Genomic DNA, 24,463 nt, shown 5'->3' with positions numbered 1-24,463 from the left:
CGAAAATATTAGACCACAGAATGAAAATGTTAAAGAATTTTTTCAGTAATCATAAGTATGTTCGTGCCTTATTTGTCTTAGAGCGAAAATGAAAGATTAAAAGGCAAATAATGCAGGAAATGTTGTATCATTCAAAGCTTTTTTTTCATATAATCGAAAAGGGAACATTTTTCTGTATGTCTCAAAATAAGTCAGTGTCTAATGTCTAAGTAAAAGATGACAGCTTAGAAGAGCAGAACTTTCAACTTTTATCATACTGCTATCAAAATATTCTTCAAATGGAACATTACTGTAAAAGATTTATGAGGCTTGCTTGTTATTAGTGTTTTGCCAATAGGGGATTTGGCAACGGCATATCTGTATGATCTGTTAAAACAGATTGACGATATGGTTCTACTTTAAAATGTGTTTTAAAATTTCTGTAAAATCTAAACTTGTTTCTACCGTTAGAACTACGTGCATTTATCCTATTAAGTGCTCTCCTCCACAGGAGGTAAAAACTTACCATAACATCTCATAAACTGCCAACCAGTATCACCATTGTAACAGCACTTGGTGTATAAAAGCCAAAATTTAGTATTATGCTGAATAGCATGAAATCAACTGAAGTTTTCATTTGCCCCACCCAAACACTAAGCTAAGCACAATATGTAATAATTGGAATTTGGCTGTAAATAGACCAAGTGCTCTTCCAGTCACCCTTACGTTTACGCATAGATGTGTATGTATATGCTTTATATATATACAAACATATTAAGACAAAGTAAAACGTATAGGTCCGTCCCAAAATTTAGGTACAGAACGATTTGTTCAAGATAAGTTTTCGCATACCCCTATGTCGGCTTATGATCGCATCGAAGGACACATATTATCTTTTCGTCGCAAAATAAACAAGTTTTAGCTCTAAGGATTCCTATGATAAATCAACTTAAATGATCAACATTTTACATAATTTGTTGATTTTCAATTTTAACTGAGAAACATAAAAACGTTCAACAGCAGGAAGCATAATATAACCCATTTTACTTGAGACTGATGCAGTCCTAATATAAACCCAATGGAAAAGATCATGTTTATTAGGTAAATCTTAAATAATCTGCGTTTTCTGTAAATATTTAAATGTTGATCAGAAAATTGAATTTGCGCCAAGTTTGGGAATATTTCAAAGACTTGAATTTTTACTGTTTGACGCATTTTTGTAGTAAATTTGTTCAGTCAAACATGGTCATTATGCGAAATTTCGGATTTAAACTACTTCGGAATTCATTTCGTGAGAAAAGTTTTTCTTTGCTGATACGCTATATAGTTTTACTTTACTAACATTTATATTTTGTAGTAACACAGAAACTTGATTACTTATTTCTCAGCAATAAAAGCAGGTTACTTGATATCATGTATTTCACAGTGCTATGCACTTAGCTAGATTCAGGTCTGCATCACTCACCTTCAAGGAAATGGTAAACAATATGCTTCTTGTTATCATAATCCCTCAGGATGCGTTGGTACCCTATAACAAGAAAGCAAATAACATGCGCTAACGCTATTCTAGCATAAAACTTATAAATGAATACATTGTCCCTCACGTCATTAAATTTCTATAAAATTCGCTGAATGTCCGATTGGTATCACGTTGACGTCATTTCTTTTTGAATTATCCGTTTTGGGGCCGTAATACGTTTACGCTTTGCCACGGAAGGCGCATATATAAAAACGTTGTTTTAACAGCACGAGCGCGTTAATCTCTCTGTTATTACCACATTCTCTCTCCTGTTAAAACACTCCCGAAAAATGACAAGAACAGCAGTTTTATGCTAGTATTGTAACTGATAGCGTATATCAGTAGACAGTTTCAAAAATTTATCTACAGGTAGTTTTGCACTAATTACGTTATTACGTTTTCACTTTAGAGCATTTGTGTAGTATAAACGATACTTTCTTGTGAAGAAAAGAAAAGCTTTCGTGTATCTAAAAGCGATTGTTTCTCTTTGAAATCAGTTGCTGATGTAGGCTACTAATATTTGATAATTTAGCTTTATATTAAAAACTGCTTATCATTAATGTTTTTATTTATTATATTATTTGACTTGCAAAAGACATAGATTTACACGTTTTAGTCACTAACACGATTTTCAAGTTAAAATCAACATATGTTGGTACATGATTGTTTTTTTACTCTTGTTTCACATGCCCTCTCTGGTAAATAGATATCGGTCAATTACCACATGGCCATAAATCTCTCTACTTAAAATCAATATCCGCAAAGCTACTGTTTTATCAATCTAATTTGTAAAAGTCTTTTTGAGAATTGTGGTTCCTTAGAGACTATAATCGTTTTAAAAGTCTCCGATGGCGGTGGTAGGGTCGTTTTCAATTTGTAAACAATATCTGTAATAATGTCAAATTTATGTTTAAGATTCCCTGAAAATACCCCAACAAAATTATTTTTGACAATGAATTCAAAACTGATTTAGAAGAGAATGTCCATATTTCAAAAGTTCCCATTACCACAATCTTCATTAGAATGACGTATAATAATGGTGTAGTCTTGTACTTAAAGAGGAATCAAAGAAAAATGTTTGTCACGGAAAACAGACGAATTGAGGATGTCTTTAGCTGAGGCAGAATAACATGGCTCAACAATAATTGCTTTTCTCTTTGAGATTAACTTTGACTGATCTCGAATTAATAAATGCTAATTATCACATATATGAATGTACAAAGCAATCTTGCATGTATAATATTTGGTTTTCGTGTACAGCTAGTTTACTAAAAGATGGCAAAAATTTACTGTTATACGGGCAAGCCCATTCTACGGAAGAGCATTAGTACCAGGTGTATGTTATTTATTAATATCGAGTTAATAACACGAAATTTCGACTTCGTGTCTTGCCCTTCCTTCCGCAAAATTTGAACGTCTGTCCATCTGTCAAAGGCCAAAAATGTAATGAACGTGTGGAATCATCTATCTACACATCCATATATTGTACCCAACATGTAGCAACTTGAACATATACTACCGTACATCTCATAGCCTCTAGAGCTACTCCAGATTTCAAACTGTGTCCAGGATATATACCTTCATTTACATGTATAATATGTTCAGGTGGTAGGGGCTCGATCTAGAGCGGAAACCTTCCAGATATGATCAAAATATGGACATATTCTAAGTCTGAATACCTTCCGGTCACCATCTCTCCTCAAAATCTAGATCTATCTAGGTATCCAATCTTGGTCAGACTCACGTTCATGTAGGATACGTCTATATGTCCTTGCCATATGGTCTCAAACCAGGTCGAAAACCTTCAAGACTTAGACATGGTTTAAATAGTGATATTTTTATGAGCAAACGCTGCCCTGTCATCTAAATCATATGACCCTGTAAGGCTACCCGATGGATACACCAGGTACCCAGTCTTGGCCAGGACCTGTAGATCAACGTAAACTATTGTAGTTAGTAACTCGGCATTTCGACTTAATAACTTCCAGTTAATAAATAACATACACCTGGCACTAATGCTCTTCCGTACCATTCAGACAAAATGGGACTGATAAGTGTCGCTTTCTCGAGAAAACTTTTTCCAAGATATTTTTGAAAACGCCTTATATTTGCTTTCATTTTATGAAACCATTTTATGAAACCGAAAGAGAGTTTCAACATAAATGGATGATGCTCATCCAAATGTTCACCACTAGGGTCAGCTGTTTGACATTATTGGATTACAAACCTCTTCAGTAGTTTTAAGACGGCAAATGTGCTAATGCATAACTAACCCAACCTTTAATGATCGAAATCAAAAACTAAATAACCAACTGATAACTCATCAATCAAGAACTTTTAGGACCTATTGAGTTTTGATTGAAAATAAATCAGTCACCTTTTTTTAGGCAAGTTTTGCTTTATATCAACTGCTTTTTCAAACTTATTTTATATAAAAGGGAGATAATTTTAAAATTTGCATTTCAAAATTTTCCAGTAAATATCCCAGAAACTTTCTAATAAATGTTAAGTTTTCCCAAAATTAAAAAAAATCTTTTCATTTTATCATAAACTGCGATGCTACTCTTCAGGCGTATGATTTTATGGACTATTTTGTGGACTATTTTACAGTTCTGATACATAGGACGGGCGATATCACTAACATGTTTTAGGTGTTTTGCGTTGAAGTGATAATTTTGGAGTCTCCACCAACGGACAAAAGAACTAATGACATAAACACAAGAAGAATGCATCCTCTGAAAGATATATTTCAGAGTTGGCACTTCACGATTAGAATGTAGACAGGTAAAATGAACATACAACGAAGACAAAACGAACAAAAAACACAGATGGGCACCACCTTGGAACTATTTAGCGGCAAATACACCACCTGGGGGACGAAATTTTCTTCATGTTATCTTATTGCAATATATTTATTCGTATTATAATTTCGCCATAGGTGAACGTTTTTACCATCCCCATGCACGTCATGAGCGTAATAAGAAATTCAATAAACACAAGAGAATGAGCGATTGCTTTTTCACCGAGAAGAACGACTGGTTAGGTAATCCAATAGTTTCAAGTGTTCTAGATGGAAACAGCATTTTAAGATAGCGGGTTTATGTGAAACTAGTAAATAAGTGCTGTTGTTTCCTGGTACTTCGTAACTACTAGCTTTTTCAGGCAACTAGATATAAAAATAAGTGCATGAATATATATGGAAATGATTAGAAAAAACAATATGGTTTTAAAACAGGAGCATTTTTGAAATCATTAAACATTTTGGGAAGTTCTAGTATTTTTTTAGGCATCATGAACGGATCATGTGGGGAACCTATAACTGTACGATTTGTAGACTTGCATCGTGATTGCATAGAATTGGCTGTGACTATTTTTGGATACATTATTCCTATTTTATCTTTCTTTGTAACAACAATGAACGTTCTCGTAGTTATGGTTTTCATCAAACCGCATATGAGGTCACATACAACGTTTATTCTGACATTAATTGCCTGTGTGGACACTTTGAATATTGCTTGCCCAGCTATTGTGTTTGCATACCATTATTTAAGTGGAAATTACAAAGAATTTCTTACGTGCGGTCAAATCAAATGGGCATACGTTTTCGGAGAAATTTCTGTGGACATGTTAAATATGCTGTCTTTATGGCTGACAGTTCTGCTGGCTTTTATACGTTGTAAGTGTATAAAATCGCCGTTCAGTGCTAGACGTGTACATTCGTCAAGTAAAATTTTAATTTATGTGACAATCATACTTGTTATTGTGTGTTTTGTACATGTACCCTCGTTTTTTATATTTGACTTTACGTCTGTGAAGACTGTTGATCGAAGCAACAATTTGACAAAAGTAATAGGTGCGTTGGTAGAACTGGAAGGTGTATATCTTAAATCCTGCTCTGGAAGGAAAGTACACATATTTATGGAAACCATATCTGATTCTATATTACCTTGCGCCGTCCTCTTAGTTTGCAACATAAAGATACTTATAACATTGCGAAAAGCCAAAGAAAGCCGGTCTTCACTTCGTCGTAACGACACCGTACGGATTACAGGTAATGAGAAGAACAGTCATGATTGTACTCAAAGCGAAAGTGTTTTGAGAAAAGAATTTAATTATGACTCAGACAATACCAATTTAGGCGTTGAAAAAGTTTTGAATGCCGATGAAAAGTGTAAAACAACATTTTCAAAACAACTTTCACAAGACAGTAGCTGTAAGTCCGTGTCATTGAAAAGCCACGTTAAAGAACATCCGAACTATTCAGTTTCTAAATGTACAAAACTACATGACTTCTGTACTTCGCAAACCAGGCATGTACGTGCAAGTATTTCCAGTGATGCTACTTTAGATAAACTAGATAGAGAAAGCGAAAGGACGTCATGGCTGATTCTTCTTATTTCAACATTTATTGTTATTCATGAATTTCCTCTTGCTGGTTTGAATATATACAATTTAGCAAAGTATACTGACAAGCCGTTACCATTGTCTCATGGATGTTTCTCTGTCATTCTTTTACTATGGCAGTTTATGACATACCCAGCCATATTTATAATTTACGCATGTATGAGTAAAGCGTTTCGAGCTGAGCTCAGGAAAATATTTACATGTCTATGTAAACGTCATCCATCTAGACTGTCGAATAAACGGAAGTCGTTTATAAGTCCATGTTCTGTAAGGAAGAGACTGCCACGACACGATTATACACATCCGCGATCATCACATGGCAACGATTCTGACAGTGATAAAGATTTTGATAGAGGCAATGGGTCAGGTAAAATCCAGGATTTGGAGACAAATACACTTGGAGATAAGTAATGTCGCAGCTGTAAAACTTCACATATCATAGATGGGGAAGCTAATTTGATTGAATAAATAGATGTTCTCCTGTATACAGACACATGAAATAAATGATCTTCTCGAAACATGTTGTTCTAGATTGTCATCTTTATCGTGTCTATATATAAACGGAAATGTCATACATCTTTGTATGTGAATTTATAAACGTTGCTCTAAATCCAGTTAGACTTCTAAAATAGGTAAACTCATTCCATTCGTATAAGATGATCTAGTTGATTGTTCAGTGCACAATCTTTGGTTATCTCTTGATTTTCATTTAATAAACGCTCATTTTTTTACATAATTTACTTATTTTAATGTCATTGTAAACAAAAGAGGCACACTCGTTACAAATTGTTAAATGATATCTTCTTCCTCATTAGTAACAACGCAGATAAATAGTTTTTGTCCCTTCTGCAGCAATAAACAACAAGTCCGCTCAGTGTAGATCTTAGTTTATACTAATTTATTTTAGCTCGATTGTGATGAAAGCTTCGAGCTTATTTTTGTACCACTCTTGAGTCAGCTTCCTGGAAAATCAGTACTGGTATCATATGAGAAATCGTGATCGTGACCCCAGTGGGATTCGAGCCCACGACCTCAGGTTTGAGTGGTCGACACCTTCACCATTAGACCGTCCCCCCCACCCCACCACACTCTACTTTAAACAACCTACCTATTACTTGTACATGTCGACTGTAGTGGGAATGAGACTGAGACTATGGGTTTCAAGGTGGAGGTTCCTTGTTTGTACGCTTTCAACAGAATGATTTAAAAGACGACTCTGTGTTCTTTAGTTTGGTCCAAATATTTAAAACTGCAAGGGGCGGTTTGAAATTTTCTTGCGTATAAATGAAAAATTTGATTTTTGACTGCAATTTTCAGTAAAACGGACATAAAATATCCAATAGAAAGAACCAGTTTCCAAGAAAGTAGCCTCTTCAAATCAAAATTTTTCAACAGCGTTTGCATAGATGTTTGCAGGATAGGCATATAAACGAAGTACGTATACAAACAAAGCAAATAGACAACACAACGGTCAGTGACAAAAACAACATTTGGATGTTTAACCTGTTCATTTGGTTTATAGTGCAACAAACTGTTTCATATGGCCTTCTTATTAGACACTGTGTTACTAAAGGTGTTTCACTATGACCAAATACATTGCCATATACTTCATAAATATGTATTGCATACTAAACCATCATACACCAGCTATCTACTCGTAGTGGATATTTCCAAACGAAATAACTGCATTCCAATTATCTTCACCAAAACAGGTCACTTAAGTTAATAACAGATGTCATACGTCATTAGAGTGAAGCTAATTAGAAAGTAAAACCTCCCAATAATTCACAGTGACTGTTAAACAGTCTCTTTAATATGCAATTCTGTATCCTAATAGGGAATCGATCCTACCGATTTCGCGAAGCGACGAAAATCGGGATCGATCCCTCTACGATAACATGCGATATATACCGAATGAGATATACTATCGAATTAAAAAATATGGTCTTCCGGCACGTGCAGAGAGCGTCTGACTTCAGATTTTTTGGAAGAATACGCTTTTTCCTTGTGCGTAATAAGCGTCCACATAACTTATCCGAACACATCAGTACAAATATCATGGCAGTTTTGTTTTTTATTCCAAAATCTACCTTTAAATGGATACAAATGCATATTTCCGGGCAAGCCGATGAACTGTAAAGAGTCACGATTAAGGCCTTGCCCTATTTCATATTAGTATATGGAGAAACAAAGTAAACAGACAAGTAGGACTAAGTGACCCGAAGTAGGACAAAGTGACCCGGAGTCGCCCTAGGAAAAAGCTTCGAGTTCTTTTTCTCTAAGTATTTGATGAAATATAGATGTAATGTATCAGGTGGTCATTAATGTATTTAGATATGCTAAAAGCGATCGAGTTATTTCATGTTAAAATATAAATTCAATTTTATTTAGAATAGAACCTTTAAGCTCCTAATCTATAAAACGATAGAGGAATTATATGTTCACAAATATAAATAAAATCATTTATTCTATGTTATTTTGTGTCATTTCCAGACAGTTTACTGTATTTGTATGTTGCGCGAACGATTAATTAAAGGCCATACTACCGTGCTGATGTTCATTATTTTCCTGACTGTTTTTGAAGCTTAACATTAACAGAAGTAAAACATTTAATCAAAGGATATATCGAACCCTCTTTGTGTGTGACGTACACAATTATTACAAAAGACTATTCCGACATTTACAACGGCTTATGTCCTGCCGTTATCATATTATCTCAACCTAGATATGTTGTTGACATGTAGAGACGTACAGTCAGTGCAAAGATTGTAAGGAAGAAAAATACTTATGAAAACAACATTTATTAATTTGTTGAAATCTTGTGGTACTTGCGAAAGTACTGGGAGGACAAGCCAGGATAATGGAGCACTGAGCTCTTGAAAGATAGTGATATATATGTTCCAAATAACTAATTTGCGTCAAATATTGACTGCTGGCTAATTTTGAAGTAGTCTGTTGTAATAATAAAGACCACACGGAGATCATTGGAAGCATAAAATGCAAGCGTAATAATAGTGGTTTCATTGAGTCATGAGAGAGGTAAAGAAACGTGCAATATCTGTCTATCTCCTAACAGAAACTGTTTGAACTAAAGAGTGCAGCACAGAGTAGATCTTAGCAGAGGCTTCTTCGTTTTCGTGTAAAGAAATTACGCCACGTCTTGTAATTTTTCGTGAAACCGTACTAATCATATGAATACCCTAATAATCCAAAGATCAATTACGTCTGTCTATAAATGCCTGTTATTTTCATTCCTTCTCCGTAAAGTCAGAAGCATATATATATAATTGTTATTGCCTATATCCAGCAGCGAGTTAAATGCCAAGAACGCTAAATCTCCAGTCTGCCAGTCTGCATTTCAGGCTGACATTTTGATGCAGGAAACTGTTCATCTTCGGCTATTTAAGTGAAATACTTCTACACACATTTCACAATACACCAATTAAGTAAGGACTGGTAAGACAGCGATTTCATAACAGGACCGCTTGCAAGTTTTGCATAGAATGTACATATGATGCTGAAAAATGATAAAGTAGGTGAAAATATTAGATATTGGTAAAAATGCAAAAAGAATGTAGATTGTCTGCATTATTATTAAAACGTTGCAATGGTTTACTGCCTGCTGCACAATATTTTTGATTATTGGTAAGAATATCTTGCAAAAATTTTATGTCAGAAGTTTATACCGCTAATCACTTTCAGAGTACTAACTTACAATGATTTGTTTTAGAGAAATTATTCTTCGCTTTAAATGTATGGGTTAGACTCTTAAATATCATATGAGCCGCGCCATGAGAAAACCAACATAGTGCGTTTGCGACCAGCATGGATCCAGACCAGCCTGCGCATCCGTGCAGTCTGGTCAGGATCCATACTGTTCGCTTTCAAAGCCTATTGCAATTACAGAAACCGTTAGCGAACAGCATGGATCCTGACCAGACTGCGCGGATGCGCAGGCTGGTCGCAAAGCCACTGTGCTGGTTTTCTCATGACGCGGCTCATATATCAGTGTAATAAATATCTATTATTTCTGAGAAAAATTGTTCCGATTAAATTTTACTCAAATGTACAATAACTGTAGAAATTGTTTATTGGGAATAATTCTACATAGTTCGTTCAAATTTTGCTATTTGGACTCTATGTGGTGGTGTTTTAATTATTTTATGAATTTAGTGGAAAACTGGAGAACTCTCTAAAAGTAAAACTAAAAGTCTTAATTAAAATAGTTTTCATCCTCATTTTTAGGAGCTTTTAAAATTACAGAAATTTTGAAATTACATGTTTCATAAAAACTGACACAAATTCTTTAAATACGGCCATTTTTGTTCAGATTCAGGATAAAAGGTCATAACAAACTTCTTAGTTATGTAGTTTTTAGGACTGGAAATCTACAGATCACCCAAAGAGTACAAAAATGAAATTTTTACACACTCTTATTGATTGAGATTGTTTAAAGGCGGTAGAGAGAATTCATGCTACCGTTCAAGTCATCTAGCCCCAGGCTGAGCAGAACGCAACATTTACATATGTTACAAGTACAGAAAATATCTTGAGACATCCATATACGGCGGAGTACATGGAACATTCGTTGATACACTTTAGTGAAGTTCCAAAGAAAGCGGAATATAGTCATCAGTTGAAATACTTGGAAAGCACTAAAACTAGAAAACAATGGGCAGAACTGAACAAACAAGAATTTAGAGAGGGGATCCTTAACACGACTAAAATTAAAACGTTGCAAGATCAGTTTGATTGCGCCTGTTTATGGACGGTAGTGAAAATTCACGCTACTGTACAAGCATGTTAGTCACTTGTTGAGCGGAACTGAACATTTACATAATTATGTAACAAGTACAAAAAAAGAAATTTAGAGACATCCACAGTCGTATTCGTATGGTGGTGTACATGGAACGTTAATGATACACTGCAACGGAATTCCATGAATAGCGTATGGTTCCATGTAGAAATAGTTGAAAAGCCCTAAACTAGAAAATGATTTGTAGTTTATTGGAAAAAACTGTTTTAAGCAAGTAACAGTAGAAATCCTCGATATAGTAAATGTTGGCATAAGGTCATCTCAAATACTGTAAAATTGTATTTCCTACTTTAATCATTGCCTTTACTATGATTATTTTCAGGAGCGGTAAACGGCTTCGTGACCGAAACAATAACGGCAGTAACCAATTTACCGCTTCAATGAAGAGTAAAGCAGAAAAGAAACATACTATAAAATGCTTTATCGCTTTGGTGGCGATACAAGCAAAGAAAATCTCACTGTTCATCATTTTTATGGAGTATTTATACGCAATTTATGTATTACTGAATAAAAAAACGGAATAGTTTACGTATATTGTTTTGCTATTTTGTCTACAGGAAGCTTCTTCAGCCGAATATGTCCTGTTGATTCTTTCTTTGTCGTTTTTATTATGAAGCTAACTTCATTGTTTACCATTCGATAAATTACTTGGCACCACAAGCGGATAATTTAGTTTTTATCTTGCCCTCTCTTTCTAGTATTTACGTTTCCCGGTGGCAATTAAACCAGAGGAAGCTACTGCAAAGAAATTTGGCTTCTGACTGGCTTATCGTGGACGAATGTCTCTTAACTCGGAGTTATATATGGTCATAGGAGTACAAAAAGGGTTTTGCATTTTATTACACGAAGCAAGGGATATTGTCAAAAAAAAACCCTCTCAATATGGATACGCCTAAGTGTACAATCAACAGCCTTAGTTTTTATTGTTTACTTTATATGCGATATTGAAAACGTACTAGTCCGTAGTTCGCTTATTAAGATTACATATTTCTACATATTGACGGACTTGTGTAATTTCCTTCTTTTTTTGAAATGGTCAGTGGTCAAACAATATTATTTCTAATTATCACAGTTTTGAAGCTTTGTTTTATTTTAATCACTTTGGTGTTCACGTACTACGTACTTCACCAAAAGTATTGATACACTCATGTATTTTATATTTTTGAAGCAAAATGGATTCATGATTAGAGTAACCAGTTATCTGATTATGTCCGATTAATTGCACCGGTTATCTTATTCGATAATGCTGATCGATCGGTTGGAAGTTAAAAATATAGCAGAATTTGAAAGGTTACGTCTACAACGGTAGAATATTATTGAAAAGAAACTGAACAAGCAATAAATTCAAACAGATGTACGACGTATTTAAGTTTGGTTAATGAATAAGACTGTTTTGTTTGCGTTGCTTCAGTTGGGTTGTTCCCCGTGAACTTTTGTCAGTTATAGGAATAAACTTTCAAACGAAAGTTTCCGAAGTATCAAACTTGTGCCTTTCAAATTTGACTGTTCGTCCTCAACTGTCTCTATGCTAAAAGACTATAATTTAATAGCTTTAACAGCTTATAATTATTCTAATTAAAACAATTCGACGTACAACGTTTAGCCAGCATACGTAGCGACGATTAACGTGACCAAATGCATTAACGGTGGATTTTTTTACAGTATACCGTCGTCATATTTATTTGTTCGGGGGTTTGCACCGTTTTATAACAGTATTTTAGTTATGTAACGACTGGCAGTTAACCTAACTTGTGTTGCCGGGTTCTGCACCCGTACAAACGTGTTCTCAGCAAGTTACTGCAAATTTTTTCCACATGAATAAGAGGTGTAGGACGAATGATTTCAGACACATTGATTTTAATCAAATCGTCACAGAGAACATACGCCTCGCCCGAGGATCAAACTCACGACACTGTGATACGTAGTTCTGTGCTATCCCTTTTGAGCTAAGCGGTCGGGCACGGTCGAAATAAACATTAAAGTTGCATGTAAAATATATACATTGTGTAATATGTTAATATGTGAAATAAACAGGCATAATTATATGATACTGAAGTCTTAAAAATTCGTTCTTCAATTAATAAGTCTACACATTTGCAAACTATATAACGAAACAAATGTATGTTGATGCACACGTCGCTTTTTATCTGGTTATGTGGATGATTGCAAGTTTGCTTAAACCATAAGAAATACCTTCACAAAGGCTAAGCTTGAAGCTAAACTATATTCCCCTGACATGAGTAAAACTAGCTTAATTATCAATCGAAGTTTTCTACACTAACGACTCATTGTTCACACAGGAAATACATTTATGATGTAACATGTACATGTTGTAAATAGCAATAACAGGTATATACACTGGCAGCAGACCGGAAAGAAAATGCCACCGTAAATGTTATGTCCTTTCCTATAAGCATCATGGTTATGAAGAGGAAAATATACTTACCCATTTCACTCGCACATTTCTTACTAAGCACAAGGATTTATCTTCCATTGTGCACCAATCACATTGTCTCAGTATTCCAAAACACAGAGACATTCCGCATAATTAATGCTTTTTTAAATTATTACTTGTCTATTTGAGTATTCTTTTTATAGACTCAGTTTCTTATTCTCACCAAATGGCTACTGAATGGTAAAAACGATTCATATAGGAAACAATATAATATGTGATCCGAATTTGCAAAATTCACGAGAGCCGAATACAAAATCCCAGATTTAGCTACTGTAACAGTTATAATGACCCTTTAATTATATACCTCCACCTTTTTGTTTGTTGTTTTGTTATCGAACGAAATCTTCAATGTTTATCGATGTTAAAACAGAACTGAGTGAAGTTTTTATGTGCGCTATTTATAGAACTGTGTCAGGTCATACATATTAAATTAAAGTAGTCCGGCAACATACAATACAAAAGGTACAAATACGAAATTTTTCTGCCTGTTTATATATAATTATATTTACTTACCGAATATTTGACAGAATTTATATAGGTATATAATAAAACAGAATATGTGCATTTGTTTTTTCTATAACTAACTAATTTGAAGAAAATATAATGTAAAAATAAAGTCCGGATTATTTTTAGGAATTCATGCGAAATGAACGGCGAAATAACATCAGCAAATTAACCGTGAATTGCTAGTACAATTCTTGGATTCATTATAACCCGCCTTTCATTTCGCATGAAAACAAAAATAAACCTTATTCATTTCCTGTTAAAATGTCGCTTTGATTCTGCTCTTTACATTTATCATTGAGGAAGCTTCAAACAAAAGTAACCAGTCACTTCTAAAAAATTTCTGTGGCAAAATTTAATATTTTTATTCTGTATTGTGATTATACGAAGTTTCCGTTTTGATCAATGCATTTTTAAAGGGAATAGAATACACTTAAAAGAAAAAATTCCCATCGCGAAAAATTCAACCAGATTGCCCTTTTTCAACATGACGACATACTAATGTGTTAGCATTCAATTTTGACCCAAAATTAACCATGACATATTTACACGGACTGATATCTATCTGAAAGTCTTATCTTCAGTCCCACATATAACTTGATTTAGATAATGCAAACATGTTTAACGTAAATGCTTTTGTTTTTGTTTCAATTTTCTGTGCTTCTGTAGGTAAGAGACTTTAAGATATATGAATTAGAGTGCAAAATATAATCGTTATACGTTTTAGAATATCTTTAAAGCAAAATGGTAATATAATCAAAATAAAATTGTTATATGAGCCGTGCCATGAGAAAACCAACATAGTGGGTTTGCGACCAGCATGGATCCAGACCAGCCTGCGCATCCGCGCAGTCTGGTCAGGATCCATGCTGTTCGCTAACAGTTTCTCCAATTCCAGTAGGCTTTAAAAGCGAACAGCATGGATCCTGACCAGACTGCGCGGATGCGCAGGCTGGTCTGGATCCATGCTGGTCGCAAACCCACTATGTTGGTTTTCTCATGGCACGGCTCATATTATATAACTTCGTTTATTTTTTTCTCCTCATAACATTGAAAGAGGATATGAATTGTCAATTGTGCCATATTGTTGACTTGTCTATATTATGTAAATGCAGAGAGTGGTTGTCCCCCGGGCTGGGTTTCGCACGCGTCGTCATGTTATCACTTCAGCCATGATACCGAAGAGTGGATTGGAGCTGTGGTAAGGACTGTCACTATACACTATTCGAGTTCAAATAACAGACTTTTATCGCAATAAATTTAGATAATACCAAAGATTGATCTGAATTATAGCAAGAGTTCTTGCAGACTTTATTCTGCTTTTATGTCACAACTACATAACTTAGACATTTTAACGTTAATGGTACTGTAAAATCCCAAGTGTCCCTTGGTAAATATTTTCAAACAAGACGGGCAAATGGGTAGAACTGGACAATTTCCTCACCACGAAGAACTGTACACACACAGCAGTGTGGAGAATGTGAATCCAAGACAGCGCTTTTAACTTTACTGTAATGCTATCACAGACGCAAACATGAATAGATCATAGCTTTGATAATGACTATCAATAGCTTTGATGAAATTAAAACGCAAATAATTGATGAAACAATGTTTTGATAAAGACCAGTCATTTTAATTGTTGTACGAAATGTTTTTATTTATTATGAAGAAACGGTTAAAAGTATTAAAAGGACTATACCTCTTGTAGCATTTTATGTGAACAGAGTTTATGGATAGAAACTGGAACAATGTCATGGGTTTGGTGTTGGCCTAATATTGGAATTATCTCGCACATCTTCTATAAACTAAACAAATCTGAACGATATTAAATACTGAGAAATGATCATTTATGTATTTATTAAAACATTTATTCAGCTATATTTTAGCATCTTTGTCGTTGTTAACCGACAGAAGGCAAAACGTGTTTTGTTATAATACAACAGGATATATGTCGTGAACTTGGAGGACAGCTGGTTGAAATAGAAGATGCCGCCGAAGATCAGTTTATACTTTCCCAAGCCAGAAAACGCGGAGGTGAGTCCATTATTGATTTCAAATCTGTAACTACTTGTGTCACAGGGGTTCATATAATTGTCTTCGAAATTAAGTTTCAGCAGATCGGGATTAATAAAATACTGTTTATTAATAATTAAAGGAAATGAACTAGACTTTCCTTATATATGAAGAGTATTCTCTTACATTATTACTGTATTTAGGACATGAGCATGTATTAAAATCACGACGTTACTGAACTTTACACGTTGTTAATTTTAATATTGCTTTCTATGATTGTCGCTTTAACATTATGAAACACTATTGCCGTTCGCTTAGTTGTATTGGTTAATAATAATCAGTAAATGTTTACAATGTAATGTCTCATTAGAGAATAGTACTTCATTGTCTCGTGCTCGCCATAAACCACATCTACATTATTAAATAAAAGTAATGTTTACAGTTTTTTCCAGTCTGCTCAATATTTAACCGTTAGTCCTGTCATACCTCCCATGGTTTAACATTTTCATATCTGCAATAACAATGATATAAGAAGTAATTCATGTTGTCGAGGTTTCTGGAACGTCTTTAGTTTGTCGTATCTTTTTCATTTTCGTGTTTACAAGAATAATGATGTTAAAGAAATTGTGTGCATCTTAAACGTGATATCACGAGATCTAAAGATAATTAATAAAACATGTACCGAAACAAAATCTATAGAAGCTAAGGACTTTCTTATAACTTTGCCTGATTAACAGACTGGATCTGATTTGCTTTGTAGACAGTTTTTGGATTGCCCTGTCGGACATACAAAAAGAAGGGACTTGGGTTTGGATGAACAGTAAGACGCCACTGGCACCAGGGGATTATACCCATTGGGAAAACGGTCAACCAGATAACGACGATGGTGACGAAAATTGCGTTAATTTGGAGGATAACTTTAATAATCTATGGAATGACTTTCCCTGTCACGAGATTATTAACTATATTTGTGAACGACCAAATGAGTAAGTATATCATATAGCTGTAGAATCTTATAGAAGAAATAGTATACACTTACTGAATGGTATGTCGGGTAAAAGTCCGAAGGACCTATAGCGAATAGCAATTAATTTTGATTACACGACATCAGAAATTAATTTTCATAGTTTTATTGTATTAGCTCAGTAAACATAATATAGATGTATAGACCGGTCGTGTAATGTAGCACAAACTTTACACTGACTTTAAAACCATACATCATTAAACTGTAGCATATATTCTTAAAGTTGTGTACAATAAATTTATCTGTTTGGGAAATTACTAGCTACGATACACGTTCTTTTATTACTTTTTAAAAACATATTATGTTACAAATTAAATGTGCTATGGTGTGTATTGTATTTCATATGACTCTAATAATTATTTATTACCCAATCTACTGTATACAGTTTGGGTAGTAAAGAAATTTTTCTATTGCTGCTGGCGTTATTGTTGTTGGACTTGGTGCTGTTAAACTTGTTTCTCAAAATTATTTTCTATTTACAGGGACGCCAGTTTGTTTGGTTAAGAAAATACAAACGGAACTTCATTTCTCATTCCAATTGTCTGATAGATATTTGATACAAATAAAATTAAAACTTAAACCACTGTTCTTATTTATGGAATATTCAAACGTACTTATGTCATGGACTGGTACACACTGATTTGGCATGAATGACTGACCAACTTACTTGCATCGTTGGTTTCTGTATGTAACAAGCATCCATGTTTTCATTTTACTGTAATTAATGTTCAAAGGCAAATGCTATTATGCATCGTTCCAAATGTGTACGACAAAGAAAATAATTCAAATACATATTTCCGTTCCGTAGCGGTGACTAATACGGTGAAAGTGCCACTAAATCAAGTTTAAGAATCTATATACACTCATTGTCCTTATTCTTAGAACTACTTCAGATGTTAAAAAAACAAGGACATATATCAGACAGAGAATGCCATGTTCCAAAAACAAAGTACGCTAACTAATCACTGCTATTGTGTCCTAATTGAATCTTTTTGATCGTACGTTTTTGATAAGGATTCTGTGTGATGCTCAATAGACATCAACAATAGTGCAAAAGAAGATTTAAGTTTTTTTTCTGGTTTTGTGTGAAAGTATTCTAAGATGCCTTTACAAAACGGGGTAATATTTAGGCCAAATTCTTACAAACGTAGCAATATTAGCAAAAGCGAATACACTTCTAACAAACAAATGTGAGCACTTTTGCCAAAATAACGTTGAAATGCACTTATGAATAACTCAAATACTTTAATAAAATATTATTTTAGCTTTGTTTTTGGTACAGTATGGGTCGTACAGGAAAGGCGTTTATTTGACGGTGATAAGGCATTTATACGGGAACATATGGTATTACATGTACATCCCGACAATATACGCTAGTGCACTTAATCTCAAAGCATTTCAATCAATCACTTGAAAACTGTTAAAGAAGTTATCCATACAGCAAAATATAGCAGTTTCGTATAAATTTAGTACCATTTGTGGTTTACATATATCCTATCAATATACACAGCTGCACTTCATATTTATATATTTCTGTAACTAATAAAGGGTCAAAACTAGTAAATCGGGCATAGTATGTTTAGTACTGTTTTCTTTTTGTTTGTTTGTTTGTTTTGGGTTTAACGCCATTTTTCAGCAGTATTTCAGTCATGTAACGGCGGGCAGTTAACCTAACCAGTGTTCCTGGATTCTATACCAGTAAAAACCTGTTCTCCGCAAGTAACTGCCAACTTCTCCACATAAATCAGAGGTGGAGGACTAATGATTTCAGACACAATGTCGTTTATCAAATAGTCACGGAGAACATACGTCCCGCCCGAGGATCGAACTCACGACCCCGCGATCCGTAGACCAACGCTCTTACCTACTGAGCTAAGCGGGCGGGCTAGTACTGTTTTCTAAATATAAGGAACAAAACTCTAAATATAAGGAACAAAACACAATGACTTGTTACTTTGGCAATATCTTAAGAAATACTGCTAGCAGAAGCTACCTTCTCTTGGAACTTAGCATACGCTTATGTTGTGGACAGTCATTAAGAATTCACCATAATAAAAAATATTCATTTTACGACATGAAATAGCGGTAAGGTGTAAAAAAATTGTTTGTTTCCGGTATCCCGACCTACCCTAAATTTTTGGCTCGACCCTAAATGTTTTATGGCCTTGGAGAATAATTTTTTCAACTTTTTGACAAAATGTTGCCAAACTGCACATTTTTATGCTTTAAACATGGTCCGTGATGTCAGAAATCAACTTCCTGATGCTCTAAAGGCATAAGCCCCTTATTTGTATTCATATTTTGACACAAAAATAATTTCCGAAAAGTCTTCCTTAATAAAAAAAAATTCCGACCTACCTACCCTAATTTTTTAAGCATGTTACCGGAAACAAAGATTTTTTTTTAGGCCTAAGCGTTCTGATGGACGAGATGTGAACACAAACAGACGAAGGTCGTTGTTTTACCTACCGAAAAGATCTGAAGACTTATGATATTTGTATGTTAATTTTCCATTTTTATGTCAAAAATTATAATCTACAACCTTGCATTCTTAGAATTGATATTATCCCATTTTCTAAAATCAAAACTTTTAATGCATTTTTTTGTGACTTTGATTTGTAAAGTGAATAATACAATAGCTTGACGCGGCTTCATATTTTAAAGCCCGCTATATTAATAACAACATGTTGATCTAAATTTATGCTTAATTGTGGTTCATTTGGTATTTTATAAGATATTTGCAAACTAGCAAATGGTATGTTACAATGTAACTGTTCTGTTCAATATGTTTCAATAGGACATGGAACGTATTCTGCTGCACATGTCAAAACAAAATTACCTACATAAAATATTCTATATTAAAAATGCTTTTTACTGACAAAGCGAAATAGAGGAAAATGATTTCATATTTTATATGACATTAACGATTCTGCATTTTAGAGGATGGTAAGTGTTTAAAACATATGTAAGTATTTCTCGTATTTATGGTTTGCTAAGTGTTCTCATATTTCTTGTGTTATTTTAACTAATGGTTATTGAAACAATATGTGAAAGCCTTTGTCATAAAGTTAATTATCTTTAAAAAAGATGAAATTAAACATGCATTGTGACCTCTAAGATCTACAGTCTACCTTCTAAAGGTGAGTACAATGATAAGAAGCATGATTATTGCAAACACTTTTTTTTTTTGAAAGGTTCAGTTAATTATGGTAGAACTTTAAATGTTTATCTGTATTTTGATTTGGACTACAAATCGTTGTCTCGAAATGCATGTAATATTGTACACAATGATTATTGAAGACGACTGTTTAGTGTATGGAATCGTTTTCCATTTTTGTTTGTCCCTACTTGTGCATTACAGAGACACGTGTCTACACTGTTTTGTATTTCATTATCACAATAGCGTTGTTTGTGCCGTGTGGCTTCCCGTACACTCGATCAGGGCTGTTATATTTCGATCTTCTCAGATCGTTCAGCACATTTTTATGTCGTGTTATTGGTACCGTTTAGTTTCTCAGCTTGTACAGTTCGGCCTGGTGGTTCCAGTACTCTTGCTTTTATAACTTTGGGTATTGTATAATCACCCCTTGGACATGGTGCCAATTTTTTTTAAATTTTGTCTATTGGCAGTTCCAATGATATGCAGGCTCCATTACCTCAGATCCCCTTTCTAAGTTCCAGTTGTTTAGTTCTCTTTTATGGTAAATCCATTATTTTAACTGGGGACCATATGCCGCTTTTCATGGAATTACATGTTAGTGTATCACTGAAGGTTCCATGTGCACCGCCGTCTGTACACATATGTCTAAATTGTTTTTGTATTTGTAGCATGTGTAAATGTTGAGTTCTGCCCAACCCGAGGCTGGAGAGCGTAGACGGTGGTATGCTTTTCAACTACCGTCCATGAACATGCTCAATCAAACCGGGCGTGCACAACATTTTCGATTTTGTCGTGTTGTTTGACCTGTGGATTTTCCACTTTTTCTATTTTATTTATAAGATATTAGTGCTGAAGACTTAATGTAAGAAATAAAAACATTTCCCAATAGTTTTTATAATTGTATCAAGTCGAAGTTCCTGTTTCTCATCCACATTTCTTTAGAAATTAAGCGATATTTTATATTATAAATTGTTTACTCTCTCTCTCTCTCTCTCTCTCTCTCTCTCTCTCTCTTTCTCTCTCTATATATATATATATATATTGATAAGTAAAGTAACTATTAGATAGGGACATAGACAATTGATGCTCAATTTCAAGATCCTCCTGATCCAAAAAAAGGGTAACAGTGTTTATAATAGTTTTCGGCTTTATTTCGCAATATCCAGAATATAAATTTAATCTGAATTTCTAACATACCTTTAAAAGTATAACTTTCACTGACAAAATGCATTTTCTCATTGTGATCGATATCACAAAATGTTTTAAACTTTTATATGAAAATGTTGCTTTTTAAGTTACATAAAATATGCTGAAAGTGAAATAACAATTATAAACCATTTTAAAACGAAGCCAAAATCGGTTTCTAAAATAGAGAAAATACTCCATTCAATTTGTTTTTGACGATAAGATCAAAACTAATCAAGATAATTTGAAAAGTTTCTATTACCACCCTGGAGTTTGTTCTAAGTATGTGTATTATAGATACTCTATATATAAAAAAAATAATCAACTGAAGGATAAATATCAAATGTTCCAAAAACGCAGGAACTCACAGCAAGCAGATATGCACACCACCAGCACACACACTCGCATACAAAGCAAACACACGAGGACAAAACGGACAAATAAAGGAACACAGGGCACCGCTTTGGAACGTTCACTGGCAAAAACACCACCGGGGAGCTTAAACCGGTTTATGGTTCGCACCCAACATCACTCTTTACAAGAAAATTTGTCTGAAATTTATAGAGATGTCTAGAAACCCCTTTTCTTATGTTGATAATTGTGGAATCTTTTATTTTACATTTCATCTTTGCTCTATATATAAGGTATATGTTATGTTATATGGTTTCACATCATTCATGTACTACTAGGTAAAGTTATATCAATCAGTTATACAGTATCCGTGTTATTTGACTAACACAACATTAAATTTTTATTGCATTCAAAGAGAAAATATAAAATTATGCTTCCTTTTAAAAAGATCGCGAACACGAACACAGATATCAACATAAAAATCCAACCATTTGGACTTTTTCAACATGACGACACAGAAACGTATAAATACCTAATTATTGACCCATAGTTGACATGACACATTTAAATTGACCGATTTATATCCAAGATTCTTATCTTGTGTCTTTGCTTAATAGCTTGATCCTAATGGTACAAACATGTTCAATGTTAATAAAGCTCTTGTTTTTGCCTCAGTTTTATGCGTTTTTGTAGGTAAGAAACTTTTATTTAAGAAATATCAATCAGGATGAAATATATATTTTAGTTATATTTAGAATATGAAAAAAAACTTTTTGAGATGCATAACTTTGTCAGTTCTTTTTGTCGTCATTATATTGACTCATAAACAAATAATTACTTACGTTGAATTGTTTGTTGTCGCAGAGGGTGGTTGTCCCCCGGGCTGGCTTTCGCACGCCTCGTCATGTTATCTCTTCAGCCACGATACCGAGGAATGGATCGGAGCTTTGGTAATAGCAATATATTTTGTGTGTTCTTACTTTAAAAATTAAAGAATTTCAAGATAGGACCGAGGTTTTATCATAGACTGTGCATTATTTTACATTTTTTATGTTAACAAATAGTTTTGATGAAAGCAAACTTGAAGACTGTTGTGAAACTAGTGATGTGTTTGTAGCATTTGCATTAAGTGTATTACAGGAAGATTTAAACTAGGCACACTAAAACGATATTGAACAGTAAAATTACTGTGACAAATAGACGTTATGTAAACATCATTTGAGCAGCTAATTTTAAGTGCAGACATATTTTACTTGAATGTTTTATTCATTTATGTACAAAGAAAACATGTCTGATTATAATCATGGTGGAAAGTGCAATAATGAAAACAGTCATGCACTTTTCATCATTTTCAACAGAATATATGTCGTGAACTTGGTGGACAGCTGATTGAAATAGAAGATGCCGATGAAGATAACTATATACTTTCCCAAGCCAGGAACATCAACAGTATGTCAACTATAATTTATAATCTATTTTGAAACATTCTATTTTTAAGAGATTCATAAAATAAAACTCTAGTGATAGCTTTCTGTTTTGAGAATTATACTCGTCGGTATAATTGACCTAGCAATGCATGAAAGTTACATTCATTTAGAAGTTACAGAAATTGACGACTGGTGTATATCAGTAGCGAAAATATGTGCACTTTTTTGTCGCCATATTCTGTGCTGTTGTAGAGAAGTAACATTTTCTGGTTTGTTGGAACAAGTTGAATGTATTAGCGTACGTGTTTTAGTACCGAGCGTATACATAAATGTACACGTATACATTTTCATCCTCACCTTGATGTGTTCAAAATCGTAACGTTATACCAGAAAAATTAATAAGTAAATGCCCATTCATCAACATTTGCAATTCTACTCAAAGCCGAAGACAATTTGCCAACAAAAAGCAACGCAAGTCATTACAGAAATCAAATAATACAGGCATGTTTTTTATTTCAGAAAGTTTCTGGATTGCCTTGTCTGACCTACAACTAGAAGGGACATGGGTTTGGATGAACAGTAAGGCACAACTAGTGCAAGGGGCTTACTCAAACTGGCGCCCTGGGCAACCTGATAACAGTGGCGGCGATGAAAATTGCGCTAACCTGGAGGACAGCTTTCACATGAAGTGGAATGATTTATCCTGTCACACCGTTCAAAACTACATTTGTGAACGCCCAAATGAGTAAACTTTATCATATTCTTCAAAAAAATTTAATGTTACTGGTATTTCATATTTAAATTATCAAATATTTAATGAAAATTGAGAGTCTTAAAAACTGCCCATGTATTTTGCATAGAAATTTCATGTTAGACTGTTAATATGTGTAATAGCGAATGAAAGGAACTTAATATTCAGATGCTGAATATTCAGCTATACTTGATAAGAGTACTTCCTTTGGAAAGATAGATTTTTTTAACATATATGTCTAAAAAATTACAAACCGGTGAACATTTGCTGACCGTAGCTTTACAACTGAATTTCATAATTCGTTCTGCCTCATCGTCTAAAATGTAGATATAATGTATGTTTTTAATGAGCTATCTTTGGCAAATAAAAGCAGATCTAAGCTCCATGCATGTTTGCAGTCCAAATATTGTTCTTGACTCTAAAACTCTTGTTTCATAAATGATATGATATCATTTGAATCAGGTTTGACCTTATAACCTAACTTAATTATTTCTTAGCCTAGAAGAATCCAGCATATACGGTGGTAATGGAATAACATTACTGTTGTTGTTGCTGTTGTTTTTATTCATGTTGCTGTTAATGTATGGAAATCAATTCTCAAAAGGTTTATTTTTCTTTCAGGGACACCGATATTGTTGGCTAAAGGAGAAATATAAAGATATTTTCCACACTGTAATAATGTATAAACTTGTTTATTAAAACAACCAAACTGATTGCTTTGGTTCTCTTCAATACCTCCACTGGTTCCCTTGCTTACTCTTTACTCTGCGAAAACAAAATTACTTCGTCATGTCAAAAATAAACTTCAAGACAAATACCGAATCAAATAAGTTTCTGATATAAATTTTGTTAATCATATTTTGATTTTCATTATA

General features: G+C 33.9%; 2 protein-coding genes across 2 annotated transcripts; both read left to right on the top strand.

Moving 5' to 3' along the window:
• Positions 1 to 14,259: 14,259 nt before the first annotated feature.
• Positions 14,260 to 17,294, top strand: LOC123547858 (perlucin-like). The gene is made up of 5 exons (XM_045335104.2): positions 14,260 to 14,346; positions 14,793 to 14,878; positions 15,621 to 15,711; positions 16,451 to 16,676; positions 17,197 to 17,294. The coding sequence occupies exons 1-5, from the start codon at positions 14,295 to 14,297 to the stop codon at positions 17,216 to 17,218; spliced, it is 477 nt and encodes a 158-aa protein (XP_045191039.2). The 5' UTR covers positions 14,260 to 14,294; the 3' UTR covers positions 17,219 to 17,294.
• Positions 17,295 to 21,996: 4,702 nt separating this feature from the next.
• On the top strand, positions 21,997 to 24,302 carry LOC123546084 (perlucin-like protein). Its single transcript, XM_045332273.2, has 5 exons — positions 21,997 to 22,103; positions 22,275 to 22,360; positions 22,769 to 22,859; positions 23,357 to 23,582; positions 24,210 to 24,302. The coding sequence occupies exons 1-5, from the start codon at positions 22,049 to 22,051 to the stop codon at positions 24,229 to 24,231; spliced, it is 480 nt and encodes a 159-aa protein (XP_045188208.2). The 5' UTR covers positions 21,997 to 22,048; the 3' UTR covers positions 24,232 to 24,302.
• The last annotated feature ends 161 nt before the right edge of the window (positions 24,303 to 24,463 follow it).

This window comes from Mercenaria mercenaria, chromosome 9 (genome assembly GCF_021730395.1).
Source record: "Mercenaria mercenaria strain notata chromosome 9, MADL_Memer_1, whole genome shotgun sequence".
NCBI lineage: Eukaryota > Metazoa > Mollusca > Bivalvia > Venerida > Veneridae > Mercenaria > Mercenaria mercenaria.
This window is presented reverse-complemented; position numbering and strand designations above follow the sequence as displayed.